Consider the following 13,728-nt stretch of genomic DNA (forward strand, 5'->3'; position numbering starts at 1 on the left):
AAAAGGAACACATCGGATCCGGCCCGAATCGAAGCGGGTCGCGTCAACCTCCACTCTGCTACTGGGCTGCCACCCATAATGTCCATCATCCCCGCCATATCCTCCCTTATCACATCGCACTCCTTGGCCACAATGTCGCGCACAGCAAACAAGGCTTTCTCCTCACAGAACGAGGCCTTCATCAAACAGGGGTGGTACCCCTCACCGACCACTGGCGGCGCGGTCGACCTCTCCTCCTTGGTCTCGGCCGCCAAGCACCTCGTAACGTCCTACGACGAGGCCGCGACCGAACAGCTCCTGTCCGTCGTGACATGCTCTCCCAACCCAAACAAACCCACCACCCTCACAGTGACGGCCGAGACCTCGTCTGCCGCCGCGGAACGTCTACACGCCGAAGGGGCACCGCGTATCGCCGTCCTCAATTTCGCGAGTGCGCGCAACCCTGGAGGAGGGTACATGAACGGCGCGACGGCGCAGGAGGAGGATATCTGCCGCAGCTCGGCGCTCTACACGACCCTACTCAAAGCACCCGACTTTTATGCCGCCCACCAGCACCTGGATGGCCGCTACACCCACCGTATGATTTACTCGCCGTCCGTGCCCATGTTCCGCACCTCGAAGGGAGACCTCCTCCCATTCCCTTACACGGTCGATTTTATCACTTCCGCCGCACCGAATTATGGAGCGCTCGAGAATAAACACCCACATCGCCTGCACCATGTTCCCCGACTGCTGAGAGAGCGCGCGGCTCGTATCTTGGCTCTGTGTGCTTACCATGGCGCACAGACGCTCGTGCTCGGCGCTTGGGGGTGCGGCGTGTTTCGTAACTCGCCAGCCGAGGTTGCCAAGGTATTCCACGACCTCCTCAAGCCTGGTGGCGCGTTTCATGGACGCTTCAACGACGTCGTGTTCGCAATCTACGACAGGTCGCGCACCCAGGAGGTCATGGGTCCTTTCATGGCCGAGTTCACAGGTACCACACCTCCTCACACGCCCAGACGCAGTCACGCAAGTCCAAAGCGCTCAGCAGACAACGGTTCTGCGCGCCGGTCCTCGAGAGACATTGGCCCGCCGGGCTCCGGTTCCGACCGCAGAGAAGCCAGACCCAGCCATGACAAGCCCGCGCCTGCAGACGGACAGGCTAGAATCACGTCGTTCTTCCAGCCCAAGCGGCGTGACGGGTAGCGAGCTCTAGTCCGGCCTCGATACGCAGCTGTTCTTAACGACAAGACAAGACACGACACGACACGGCACGACCGACGCAACACGACATGAGCCATCTTGGGTCTTGACGGCTTGTTCCCAACGAACCCATCCCCATGCACTGGGCGTTACGCACATGCACCCCGACCACTGTCATAATTATTAGATCGCATCAGTCATGTACTATAGCCATCGTTAGGAACTTTTGTTCGCATTCTTCTTTGAGGCCTGTTTCCTTCTTACGCGGCGTCGTACGCGGCGTTCATGGCGCCGGGGCGCGGACCTTGGTGATTGACATCCCTGCTGTTAGACGTTCTCCCGACTGGATGGATGCATGTTCCATGAAGACCCTGGTCAGTTGCTTACCTCGAGGGATGCATGGCTTTGTCGAGGGACGCGCTGAGGCGGCGGCCCATGTTACCAACGCCGGCCTCGAGGGAGGCGCTGAGGCGGCGTCCCACCTGGCCGGCGTAAGTGCCAGGAGTGACACCCGAGTCTACGTGCTCGTCGTCCTCGGTGGTATCAAGAGCAGAGCCTTCGGCAATACCACCGGCTCCGGGGGCATGCTTGTCGCCGCCACTCATGCGGCGCTTATCGTCGCCACTCATGCGACGCTTATCGTCACCACTGGACCGGCGGTCCTGACTCTTGCGGCGTTCATCGCTGATGGTCAGCTGACTTGTTGAATTCCTGGTAAGTGGGCGGAACTCGGAGCGATGACGAATGAATGACAACAAAAGAAAACAAACAGCAGATGAGGCGGGGCCTGATCGAGATCATAATGGTTGCATCTCAAATCTAAGCCCACCGAACAAGTCTGTTGTGTCCTATTGTACTGTACGATGATTAAGCTCTTCTCATACTCACTTCCGACCAGAAAACATCTCTCCCATGCGTGCAAAGCTGCTCCGACGACCTTGCTGGCCGGGCGGGTTTATCATCTCGTCGGCCGTCGCCTCGCGAATGTTGACCTTGGCAGGGGGTGCACCCTTGACCGGCTCATTGTAGAATGTGAGCTTGTCGTGCATGACGGCGAGCGAGCTTCGGCGGCCAGTAGGGCTCGACGGCTGAGCGACGTGGTGTGGATGCGAGTGGGTAGCGTGGTCGCCTTCACCGCGAGAAGAGTGGCGCGTCAACTTGTCACGCATGCCGCTAAAGCTTCCGTGGCGGGCCTCGTGAGCCTCACCCTCGACGTGCTGTCCAGCATCGTGACTGCCACCGCCCGTAAACTTGTCCTTCATCGCTGCGAGGGAGCCCCGACGCGGTGGCGAGGTAGGCTGCGTCATCTGGTCGGCGGTAGTCTCGAGAATCGCCATTGATAAGTGTGTTGTGTGAGAGTTATGCGTATGCGCTTTTTGTCTGAGCGCAGAGAGGATGTGTGTAGTTATGCGCTTCTTGTCTGAGCGCAGAGAGGATGTGTGTAGTGTGGGGCCAGAAGACGGGATGAGTGGGTATATATGCTCTGTTGAGTGTGGCCATTGATCCAGCCATCCACCGAGGTCTAGAACCGGCTCTTACCCCACTCACGTAGGTCACGGGGTCACGAGGTCTAGGTTACGCGAAGGGGGGGGGGGTTCATCGACCTATGGCATGCAATCTCTGTCGCTGCGTGATTACGCCCCTTTGGTTCTTTTGCCCCGACTGCGACTGCGACTGCGCCCACTTTGGCCACTCTGGTCAAGTCAAAACGAGCTGCAAGTGGTGGTCGTGGGAACAGCTGACTTGTTCGAATAAGGTCATGATACAACAGATGACGCAGCTCCTCCGCCCACCTGGCCTACTGACCCCCCCACCTCCAATCTAGCCGCTCGATTGTTCATTGCTCTCGGGGGCCTCGGGTGCCTCAGGCTTGGTTCCTTTGGTCTGCTGAGATCATTCTCGTGTCAGTTGGCCACTTTTGCATTTTGGTTTGTTGCGCATGTGACTAGTATTCCTGGTGCCTTTTGTCTGAAATGCCTCCAAACCTCTGATGGTCTTCCTCGTCTCCATCCTCTCCACAACCCGCTTTAACCACATTCCCTAACTTGATGCATGGTGACGTCGTGCAATCGAGACCAACCACTATCCATTCACTATCGCACTTATCGGCCTCGTATCGGCCTGCATCTAAGAGCGTCCATGACTGGCGAATCCACGTTCCCAAACATCATTGCCCCACATTGCGCCGGTGCTCCCGAACGGCTTGGAGACGTGCTCGGATGCGGCGGGGAGGACAGGAACGGTGAACACGGGTGAGGCTGGTACGACTTCCGGGCCGACCGGCGCGGCATTGATGCTGTCCGTGACTGTCTTGGACGCCGTGCCTTCCAACGCGAGGCCGAGGCCGAGGCCAACCACAGCAGATCCGGACGATAGCGAGTGCAAGTCGACCGACGAGGCGGTTGGCGACGACACAGAAGAGACGGAGGGCGTCGAAGCCGCCGACGACGCGGCAGAGGAGGTGGAGAGGGACATGTTCTGGTGACTGGTTGGGCGGGGAAGGTTGGGGTTGAGGTTGGGGTGGGTTGGGGTTGATGTTGGGGTTGAGAGGATCAAGTCTGACTAAAGAGTCAAGCCAAGAGGGCGAGACAGGTAGACGGATGGGATCGTGACACCCAGCCAGCCGCAACATAACGCTACGAAGGCTGGCTCATAGCCTCATGGCTCGGATGGCTTGTCTGTACATGCATCGAGCAACACGGAACGGATCCTGCTCATGGAGAGTAGATCTACTGCAGATACAGAAGAACACAGCATGACTCGAGATGTTGCCCACGACACGATAAGCCAAGCCAGGCACCATGGCGATAAGACTTGAAATGCACTTTCGGCAGCTCCTTTTGGCTTTGCGGTCAACGACGGTGGTCTTGGCGGCCTGGCGGGGCCACTTGTTCAATGATGGCTGGAAGATAGCAAGTGGATGTCGTATAGAGTGACACAAGGCATGTCAGCCATCGATAACGCCTCTATCCCCTAACGTCTCCGACTGAACCCGCTCCAGGCGAGCTATCCGCTATCATGGCGTATCCGTCTTCAGATCCCTCCATCCCGTATCGTCCTCTATCGCGCACGGCTGGCTCAATGTAGCCTGGATCGCCCTCTATCGCGCACGGCTGAGCTCAATGTAGCCTGGCTCCGGGTAAATCTACCGAGCGTATCAGCCAAATACTCAGACCTAAGTCGACTCGAACACTTCGAACTCGCCCTGACAAAGTCCATGCGCCAGCTCTACTCTACGATTGTTCTACTTTTACTTCTACTCCTGCCCCTGCCCCTCTCACTCTAAATCCCCAACTCATCGCGCGCGCGCGCCATCGCCCTCCCGTAGGGCTGGGTGGGGAGAAAGCTGTGCTCGGGCTGGGTGGGGAGGAGGAAGTTGTGCTGGGGCTGGGTGGGGAGGAGAAAGCCGTGCTGGGGCTGGGCGGGGAGGACAGAGCCGTGCTCGGGCTGGGTGGGGAGGAGAAAGCCGTGCTGGGGCTGGGTGGCGAGGACAGAGCCGTGCTGGGCCTTGATGGGTCTAAAGACCCTCGTGGCACGTATGGCGGCATACGACGGGGTCGGGGCCGAGGTGCGATCGCGGCTGCCATTGAGGGAGAGTTCCTTCGCGGTATCGTCCAGGCTGCTCTGGTGTGGATCCAGGTGCGGGAGTGGTGAGAAGCGGCGTGTATGAGTAAGAGTATGAGTATAGTATCAGTGCTGACGCATATTATAACGCTGACAGATGACACCAGACGCGTGATCGCGTGAGAAGGCCTCACATCACCGTGGCACGGTGGCTGAGGCGACGACGCTGTCCGCCACGATTTGGGTCAGGTGATCGGAGGGTGGCACTGGAATGGAAACATGCATTCCTCACCTCTGCCATCAGCATATCTGAGCGCTGGGAACGAATCAATGTCCGATCACGTTCCAGGCCCCCCACGTACATGGCATTTCTGCACACCACCCCGACGCAGCCGAGTTCCGCGTGCGCAGGATGGTGAGCGTTCCTCGTGCGCAAGATGGTGAGAGTTCCGCTCCAATACAACTTGAGCCTTGGCCGCGTGAGAGATTGGTGAACCACTTTGCAACGTTGGTCCGAGTCAAGCGGATCAGAAGGATACGTCGTCTGGCCAGACAGCTGACAGCTGACAGACACCATAGATGTCACCATGCATGTCAATGGTCAGTCACGCTCAGCAGAGCCACGGGGTACAATCGCTGCAAGTGACGTGATCGCGGATGGTACAGTCACTTGCTCACATGAGGGGGGGCTGACGGGGGCTCGAATATCCGTGCCGGTGTTTCGACACGGTGATCGAGGCATGGAGAATCCGTCAAGTTGTTTCCGGCCGCGGTGATGTGATGGACTGCGCAGGCTTCTGGGCTGCCCTGTCAAACCGTTGCCCAGATCAGTGACGTGCATGAGGTCCACATCCAAGGCTATCGTGACCGTGCCGTACTCGTGCCGACGTTTGATTGCGCCGTGTTCCGGGACGGAAGACGTCGGTTGCGTGCCTGGCCACTCGAGTCTGCCTGACCACTGGAGTCTGCCTGGCCACTCGAGTCAGAGCCGCCATCCAACTGTATTGCATCTGATGCATACTTCTGACCAAGACGACGTACGACAGACAATTCCACAACCTCTCTTTCCCGAGCCTCCAGAGCCTCCACTCTCTCTTCCCTTCTCTCCCTTCTCCATCTCCCTAGAGAATGTACCGGATGCGCTTCTCCTCCTCCGGGTCCTCCTCCCGCGCATCCATATTACGGTTCTCGCGCAGCAGACACATCCGGAGGACGAGGCAGAATGCAACGCTCGCGGCGGCCATACACGCATTGACACTAAACGCGAGCGTGTACTTTGGCCCATACCTCTTGTCGTAGAGGTACGGCGACCAGATCTGGGCAATGTTTCCGAGACTGTTAATCGTCGCGTAAGCCGCAGCGCGCTTAGCCCTCGGTCGGGCAAAGGTGCTCGAGATCCAAGCCAAGGCAACATTGTAGCTCCCGAACATGCCGCCAACCATCAGGAAGAGGGAAAAGTATCGCGGCGCTGTACCCTTTGTCGTGGCGGCCACTACGAAGCCGACCATGCCGAACAGCAGCGGGGTGAGGAGGTGGAAGCAGCGCTCGGGCCGGCGGTCAGAGCTCCAGCTGATCCAGAGGGAGATGGCGGCCGCGAAAAGGTATGGTGGCGCCGTGAGAACCAGGCTGAGGTTAGATTGATGGGCGGGATGGACTCACGTGAGGACCTTGTCCATGCCAAACGTGTTGACGACGGTGGGGATGAACTGGGTGACTGCGCCGGCGGTCGTCTTGGTGATGATGATGAGGGCTAGGACCCAGAGCTTGTAGTCTGTCGCTGCAGCGACGAAGCTCTGCCACAGTGTCATGGTCTCGGCGTCGACGACTCCCGTGTCGCGCTGCAGGCGGGCGACGGCGAGTGCCTTTTCCCGATCCGAGAGCCAGCGCGTGGTAGCGGGATAGTCGGGCAACACAATGGCGGAGATGAGGGCGACACAGATTGTGACTCCACCCTCGAGGATGAAAAGCCAGCGCCAGGACGCGAGGCCTGCCACACCGTCCATCCCGCTCTGTACGCCTGCCGCGATCAATCCGCCGAACGCGCCAGAGAGGAGCGAGGCAGTGTACAGCACAGAAGTGCGGAATGCAAGCTCGCGCTTAGTGTACCATGACGAGAGGAGGAAGAGCGCGCCTGGAAAGTACGGCGACTCGGTGATACCCAGGAAGAAACGGATCACCACGAGGTGGGTAAAGTTCTGCGAGGCCGCCGTACAAGTCGACACGGCACCCCACAGCGCCACAAAGAGGGAGAGGTAGATCGAAGGGCGAACGCGTGAAAGGATGAGGTTGGAAGGGATCTGTTATCAGCTCAGCCGTAGGGAAGGCGTACCTGGCCGAGAATGTAGCCGGCAAACAGCACTGAGATGGCAATGTTGAACTGGTTACCCACGAGGCCTAGGTCAGCCTCGAGGCCCTGTACGCGGGCCGAGGCGAGGGCGTTGCGGTCGAGATAGTTGAGGATGAGGAGGACGAAGAGGGTGGGCAGGAGGCGCGTGTCGATCTTGCGGAGGAGCTTCTTCTGCTCGATGGCAAAGTCGGTCTCGCTCAGCCCGTCGACCCAGGCCTCGGCCTCGGTGCGGGGTACGACCTCCGTGTCCACCTTCTCGTCGTATGAGAGCTCGTGCTTGACTTGGTCGGTCATGTTGGGGGATGCTGGGGATGCTGGGGATCCGTGGGGCCTTGAACATCCCGCTGGGGTGAGATATATGTATTGCCAGATTCCATGTTGGCGGCATTGTGGAGTCAGGAGATCCAGAGAGGGTATGTGGATGTTGGCGTTTGTGGAGTTGCTCTGCTCCGCATCTTGTCTGGCGGCGGCGTGGTGGCGATGGCGGCGGCGGTGGTGGGTGATGAGGGAGAGCGAGACAAATTGGCAACGGAGGAGCGGAGTAGAGTCACTCCGTCCCGGATGCGGAGGATCATTGCTCCCTCTCCCTCTGTGCGTCTTCACACTCTGCCCACTCTCCACTCTCCCACTCTCCCACTCTCCCACTCTCTCCCTCTCTCCCTCTCTTAGAACGATACTCCGCACCATGTCGAGTATCAACTGCGCTAAAGAGAGCTGCGCGGTATAAGATGGCCCTCTCGACGCCTCTTGCCACCACCACCAACAACAACAACATCACCAACAACACAATGGCGCCCGTTGCACTCGACCAGTCTCCCAGTGAGTCCCCATACCCCACCACCCCTCGCGTGGCTCACTCCCAGAGTCCTACAAGGTCGCCCAGATCGGCGGCGACGGTATCGGCCCCGAAGTCATCTCGGCCGGCGTGTCCGTCCTCAAGGCCGTAGCCAAGAAATCCGGCTTCACCCTCGACTTTACCGAGCTCGACTGGAGCAGCGACAGGTACAAGCGTACCGGCTCGTACCTCCCGAAGGACTACATCGAGGTACTGAAAGCGCACGATGCGATTTTGTAAGTACCCTCAGAAGTGGGCCTCCTCTACGCCTTCTGTGCTTGCGCCTGGATCTAGTCCCCCTAGAGCTGCAATGCAGGTAACCTGAACAGCTCTTCCTCCTGTTACTCGTCGCTGGCTCGCTGCACTCGGCTGACCCCAGCTTTGGATCCGTTGGCGCTCCGGACGTTCCTGACCACATCTCGCTCTGGGGTCTCCGCCTCGCCATCTGCCAGCCGCACATGTACGCCAACGTGCGCCCAACCCGCATCCTACCAGGCACCCAATCGCCTCTTCGCGACTGTGGCCCCGACGACCTTGACTGGGTGATCATCCGCGAGAACTCGGAGGGCGAGTATGCGGGCCATGGTGGACGCTCGCACAGAGGTCTGCCACACGAGGTAGGAACCGAAGTGACAATCTTCACTCGGACCGGTATCGAGCGTATTGCCCGTTTCGCCTTTGAGACCGCCCGTTCCCGGCCCCGCAAGATCCTGACTTATGTCACTAAGAGTAATGCGATGCGCAACGGCATGGTGCTCTGGGACGAGGTTATTGAGGAGGTGGCCAGCGAGTTCCCCGATGTCGTAAGTCGTAATATGAAAGGTCTGACGGAAAGACAACCGACCACATGCTCGTCGATGCTATGACTGTGCGCATGACACTGCACCCCAAGAGCCTGGACACTATCCTCGCAACCAACCTCCACGCCGACATTCTTTCCGACCTCGCCGCTGCCCTCGCCGGAAGTATCGGCATTGCGCCCACCGCCAACCTCGACCCTACGCGTACGATGCCAAGCATGTTTGAGCCGATTCACGGTAGCGCCTTCGACATTACCGGGATGGGCCTGGCTAATCCGGTCGGCACGTTCTGGTCCGCTGCCGAGATGCTTCGCTGGCTTGGCGAGGAGAAGGCCGCGGGGATGCTCATGCGCGCGACGGAGAAGGCTTGCGAGGACGGGATCAAGACGCGTGACCTTGGCGGGCAGGCAAACACCGACGAGGTGGCGCGGGCTGTGATTGAGCGTCTGTAGACGACTGTAGATGATGCAAGGACTGTAGATGATGCAAGGTCTGGCACAATCGAGACGAGACGAGATCACATCAACATGCATATCAAAGTTCAGACTGTCCATTCCAGCGAGGCACCATCCGCAGCATTGTCCATGGCTGATGTCACGTCTATGACGCAGATTTCAGCTCACACTTGTGTCTCTCGACCTAGTGGTACGTAAAGTCCCACACCTGATGTCAGCTTGTTGGAGCACTGGCAGCTAACCTGGTTCTTGTAATCCGGGTGACACTGATCATGGCAGTCCCAGATCTGCACCTTGCCGGTAACACTGCCATCCGCGAGGTCGAGGCAGAAGTCTGTGTGAGTTCAAACAACAAGCTAACTCACTCGTGTTCAGCTGAGTAAACTGCGCATTGTAGCGCCACTTGCGGCCGTCGGGTGAGTCGTAGGGACTAGGCCAGTTATCGGAGGGACAGAGCATGAGCTTGGCAATCCCACCGTTTCCGGGGTGGTATCCCGCGAGGGGGTCTGGGTCAGCTTCACGCCCTTCCCTTTCTCTCACTAGTACCCGCGTCGACGCAGAGGGTATGATCGACGCTGCTGAGGATGTACGTCGGCGAGTCTTTGAGGACGTACCACTGCTGCGACTGTGCGTTGGAGCAGGGTGCGCTGGCATCAGCTGATCTGGTACAAGCTTTGGAGGGCCACTCACATCACGACATTATGCATGTTCGCCACACCACCCGCAACGTCGAGGCACTGGTCGGCATGCGTCCGGGGATGGATGGAGACGAGTGACGCCCCGGGCGGAATGAACGCGCGGGGAGTAGGCGACGCGGTGATGAGAGGGAGGAGTGTTATGAGTGCGAGGAGAAGCATTATGGCGAGAGCAGAGGAATAGTGGGGGAATAGGATTTGAGACAGCCAGCTTAAGTAGTATCTCCTCGCTCCTCGCCGCTCACTGCTATAAACAGCTTGTCCAGAATGTGTGTGCCAAGAGCGGACTATGATGCGGAAGCGAGAGGCATGGGTCAAGTTCCATACCGGAGAAGCGGCACAGCCCCATCCACAGATCTTCCTCGTTGGCTGTTCCACCAAGACGATGAGTGGAGCTCACCCAACGCCGAATCACACCTCGGCGCGTTGCCTCTGAGCGGAAAGATTGTTCTCGGCTGAGTCAGGATGGATGCCAACGGAACTCGGAGCTCAGTTGGGTGCACAGCCATGGTCGCCGAGGAATGATGGCGTCACGGTTGCACAAGGCCAGTGAAGCGAGGGCAGCCTATAATCTATTCTAGTACATGTTCGAGTGCGCGTGGCTTGGCGGCATGTAAGCATGATATTGAGATGAAGATGAGAAGAAGACAAGTAGAGTAAAATGATAATGTATGAGGTACTTTGTAATCGGTACTTTGTAATCAGCACTTTGTAATGCCAACTTCCGGTTAGGCAACGGCTATCTCCGAACCAGACCCGACCGGACCGGCATCCTATTGACCGAAGACCGATCCAATTCATCTCATCCTCATCCCATCCCCATCCCCATCCCCATTCTCATTCTCATTCTCACATCTCCCCTCCCACTCTCCCCTATACTCTACTCACACACAATGGCTGGCCCACCCGTCGTAATGGACTCGCCCGCGTCCGTGACAATCTCGCGTCCCGAAGAAAACGTCTGGGTCCTCAGTATGGAGCGTAAGCCCGACAACCGACTTTCTATGGAGATGCTCGCTCTCCTCGCGATCAGGCTGGACGAGATTGAGGCTGAGTGGCGGCAGAAGAACGAGGGCAAGGAGGATGCGGACAAGGTTGGCGGCGCGGTGGTTTTCGACTCGCACGTCCAGAAGTTCTGGAGTAATGGGTTCATTCCAGTCTTTCTGACTCGGCCGGGATTCAAGGACCGTGAGTCAAGCAGAGAGAATAACGACTGTTGTGGGCTGATCACAGAATACGTCACTCCCCTCCTCATTCGCATACTCAACTATCCGCTCGTGACTGTCGCCGCTATTTCCGGGCACTGTACGTTCAAACCCACCCACCCACCCACCCACCCTAACCCCAGGCTTCGCTGGCGGCATGCTCCTCGCCCTCACCTGCGACTTCCGCATCATGGGCACAAAGTCGGGCTGGATGAGCATGAACGAGCTGCTGATCGGCCTGCCCCTTCAAACCGGCTCGGGCGCAGTCCTGCGTGCCAAACTCACGCCCAATGTCCTCCGCGACACGATGATGGGTAAGCGCTGGACCGCACACGAGGCACACGCAGCGGGCTTTGTCGACGAGACTGTCAGTAATGAGGAAGACCCCGCCGCCGTCACTGGGCGCGCGATCGAAGTCGCACAGGAACACCTTCCCAAGGTCGCTATGGGGGCTTGGGGCCAGATCAAGAAGGGCCTGTACTCTTGGGTCGGGGACACCATGCTCACCAACCCACCCGGTCTGTATCCGAAGGAGGAGGGCGTTGCGTTTTTCGACCGCCTGGAGAGACGCAAGGCCAACTTGTAGCCAACTTGTAGTGGTCTGATGTGGCAGAAGTATTGTATGAAAAGAGCTGTGGGACATGGAAACGAGGTACGGAGGTTGACAAGACCGATCCATGCACAATGTACGTGAAGGCTTTACTAGAGACCTCACGACTACGGGCTATGTTGAGAACATCGATCACGACGGACAAAGCCGGATTCCTACCCCCGCTCACCTACACAGCCTCCACCCTACCGCATCACATACGAGCGAGCCGTCTCGAGCTTGAACACCTGACTGCCGACCTGGCACTCGTACTCCTCAAGAGTGAGGCTCCTGACGATGTCGGGGAAACGGCGTGAACGGCGCCTGGTTTCAACGTAGTCAACGAAGAGCTTGGGTGCATAGTTTGAACATGTTCAACGCCAAGTGAGGGCGCAGGAGTCACATTCCTCACTCCATGTGAATGCATGGTACAGTACATCAACATTACAGATGTCGTACAATCGCCAGGCAGACGTAGGCGATGTTAGAGGACAAACGTCGGGTCGGTCTCGAGTGAGAACCGCTCGGATCCGAGCTCGGCCTCATATTCGTCGAGGGAGAGGAAACGGATCACGTCGTCCACCACTGGTCCGTGGACGTCTCGATGCGTGGGTGAGTCTAGTCTGCAGTAGGTTGAAGAAGAGTGGGAGGAATGGCAACAACGAGTTTGCGTTGCGTTGTCGTAAAGGAAGGATTCGCTCGACACCACAATGTCAACCCGTATCACGTGACATGACAAGTCATCTTCCCTACCAGCACTTTCAAATCACAACTGTCCATTCAACATTCACCGACGCCTTTAGCCATTCAACAGTCCTCTCCGCTGCACCGCTCAACAACCTTTGCGCTGTCAAGCAAGCATTGCCCGAACCCCATCTGTCACACGATTGCGGCAGTGTTGAATCACGCGCGCGGCGTTCAGGGGACCGGAGTTTCCAGTCTGGTTGGCAGTCGTATTGGCTCACCCTCGAGGAATCCAAGGCCGTGGTCGGTCCGAAGCAATTCTACTTCAAGACGGACGAGCATTACGTCCTGCGGTAGTGTATCGGGCGCAGCAGGACCTCGCAAGTTGGTCACCTCGAGCGATTATGGCTACTCGTACAGCCTCGGCCCTGTCCCTGACGAAGAATGCCTACAGCGACAGTAGTGTCTGGGTCAACAATGGTCGGATGACAAGTTCGTGATGTTCACTACTCGGAAGTATGCATCCGGGTGCGGAAGAATCTGAAATCCCTCACCCTTTCTACAATGCGACTATCGAGACTCTCCGACCAGAGACCGTCGTCATCTTCGCGCAGCGTATCAAGCTGTCCATCTTCAACGAGCTTGGCGTACCTACCTCTTACCTCCCGCTTCCTCAACCAATCTTTAACTCTTACACAGGGCTGTTTTCCGACAAGGCCACAACCTCCTCACACCAGTCCCGGAAGAAGACCACCCTCGTCATTGCTGAATACATTGATTTGACTATTCTATACAAGCAAGATCGATCATCTTCAATACTTAACCTCGCTCCAAGGAAATTATAATAATTAAATTAACCTGCCGCTTTTAAACGAACCCATCCATACCATAATATAAGAGGCTAACAAGTATATTTTATTTATTAAATTGATCACTTCAAGCCCCGTGTAAGGATCCATATATCCTGGATTGCGTGTGCATCCCCATGTTTATGTCATCCATTCCACGTCACAGTCTCACAGCTGACAGGAAGCCATTTCGGGCCCTGGCTACTTCGAATCGAGGTCGGCAGACCATTTAACTGTTGCGCCACTTACGCCACGTTTTGCGACCGCGCCACCGCGCCACCGGCCCCGCCTTCCTCTCTCCCTAATATAATGCTGCCATCACTTGTCCCATTCACTTCCACTTCTACTTTCATTTCCATCCTACTCACCATGGACATCGGATACATCCTTTCAGAAGCGTCCCAGCCCGCTCTCCCCAAAGCGACAGACTCTCACGCCCCCGTGATTGATCATCTTCGCTATCCCCACATCTTCGAACAGATCTTCCAGCAGGCCGAGTACCCCGCACTCGTAAGCTTCAGGGC

At 57.6% G+C, this 13,728-nt stretch overlaps 8 protein-coding genes across 8 annotated transcripts; 3 read left to right on the forward strand and 5 right to left on the reverse strand.

Annotated features, from left to right (window-relative positions):
- Positions 1-132: 132 nt before the first annotated feature.
- On the forward strand, positions 133-1,185 carry CcaverHIS019_0301110 (uncharacterized protein; the record flags this gene model as incomplete). Its single annotated transcript, XM_060598521.1, has 1 exon — positions 133-1,185. One exon carries the CDS (start codon positions 133-135, stop codon positions 1,183-1,185), a length of 1,053 nt encoding a protein of 350 aa, XP_060455307.1.
- Positions 1,186-1,442: 257 nt separating this feature from the next.
- On the reverse strand, positions 1,443-2,519 carry CcaverHIS019_0301120 (uncharacterized protein; the record flags this gene model as incomplete). The annotated part of the gene is made up of 3 exons (XM_060598523.1): positions 1,443-1,503; positions 1,570-1,866; positions 2,071-2,519. The coding sequence occupies 3 exons, from the start codon at positions 2,517-2,519 to the stop codon at positions 1,443-1,445; spliced, it is 807 nt and encodes a 268-aa protein (XP_060455308.1).
- A 790-nt stretch (positions 2,520-3,309) lies between these two features.
- CcaverHIS019_0301130 (uncharacterized protein) lies at positions 3,310-3,657 on the reverse strand (the record flags this gene model as incomplete). Its single annotated transcript, XM_060598524.1, has 1 exon — positions 3,310-3,657. The coding sequence occupies one exon, from the start codon at positions 3,655-3,657 to the stop codon at positions 3,310-3,312; it is 348 nt and encodes a 115-aa protein (XP_060455309.1).
- An 807-nt stretch (positions 3,658-4,464) lies between these two features.
- Positions 4,465-5,053, reverse strand: CcaverHIS019_0301140 (uncharacterized protein; the record flags this gene model as incomplete). The annotated part of the gene is made up of 2 exons (XM_060598525.1): positions 4,465-4,806; positions 5,039-5,053. The coding sequence occupies 2 exons, from the start codon at positions 5,051-5,053 to the stop codon at positions 4,465-4,467; spliced, it is 357 nt and encodes a 118-aa protein (XP_060455310.1).
- An 814-nt stretch (positions 5,054-5,867) lies between these two features.
- CcaverHIS019_0301150 (uncharacterized protein) lies at positions 5,868-7,387 on the reverse strand (the record flags this gene model as incomplete). Its single annotated transcript, XM_060598526.1, has 3 exons — positions 5,868-6,372; positions 6,406-7,043; positions 7,076-7,387. 3 exons carry the CDS (start codon positions 7,385-7,387, stop codon positions 5,868-5,870), a joined length of 1,455 nt encoding a protein of 484 aa, XP_060455311.1.
- Positions 7,388-7,881: 494 nt separating this feature from the next.
- Positions 7,882-9,180, forward strand: CcaverHIS019_0301160 (uncharacterized protein; the record flags this gene model as incomplete). Its single annotated transcript, XM_060598527.1, has 4 exons — positions 7,882-7,912; positions 7,957-8,164; positions 8,308-8,731; positions 8,764-9,180. 4 exons carry the CDS (start codon positions 7,882-7,884, stop codon positions 9,178-9,180), a joined length of 1,080 nt encoding a protein of 359 aa, XP_060455312.1.
- A 187-nt stretch (positions 9,181-9,367) lies between these two features.
- CcaverHIS019_0301170 (uncharacterized protein) lies at positions 9,368-10,040 on the reverse strand (the record flags this gene model as incomplete). The annotated part of the gene is made up of 5 exons (XM_060598528.1): positions 9,368-9,391; positions 9,426-9,517; positions 9,549-9,689; positions 9,724-9,830; positions 9,874-10,040. 5 exons carry the CDS (start codon positions 10,038-10,040, stop codon positions 9,368-9,370), a joined length of 531 nt encoding a protein of 176 aa, XP_060455313.1.
- A 731-nt stretch (positions 10,041-10,771) lies between these two features.
- CcaverHIS019_0301180 (uncharacterized protein) lies at positions 10,772-11,669 on the forward strand (the record flags this gene model as incomplete). The annotated part of the gene is made up of 3 exons (XM_060598529.1): positions 10,772-11,066; positions 11,112-11,183; positions 11,227-11,669. The coding sequence occupies 3 exons, from the start codon at positions 10,772-10,774 to the stop codon at positions 11,667-11,669; spliced, it is 810 nt and encodes a 269-aa protein (XP_060455314.1).
- Positions 11,670-13,728: the final 2,059 nt, after the last annotated feature.

Source organism: Cutaneotrichosporon cavernicola (genome assembly GCF_030864355.1).
Source record: "Cutaneotrichosporon cavernicola HIS019 DNA, chromosome: 3".
Classification (NCBI taxonomy): Eukaryota; Fungi; Basidiomycota; class Tremellomycetes; order Trichosporonales; family Trichosporonaceae; genus Cutaneotrichosporon; species Cutaneotrichosporon cavernicola.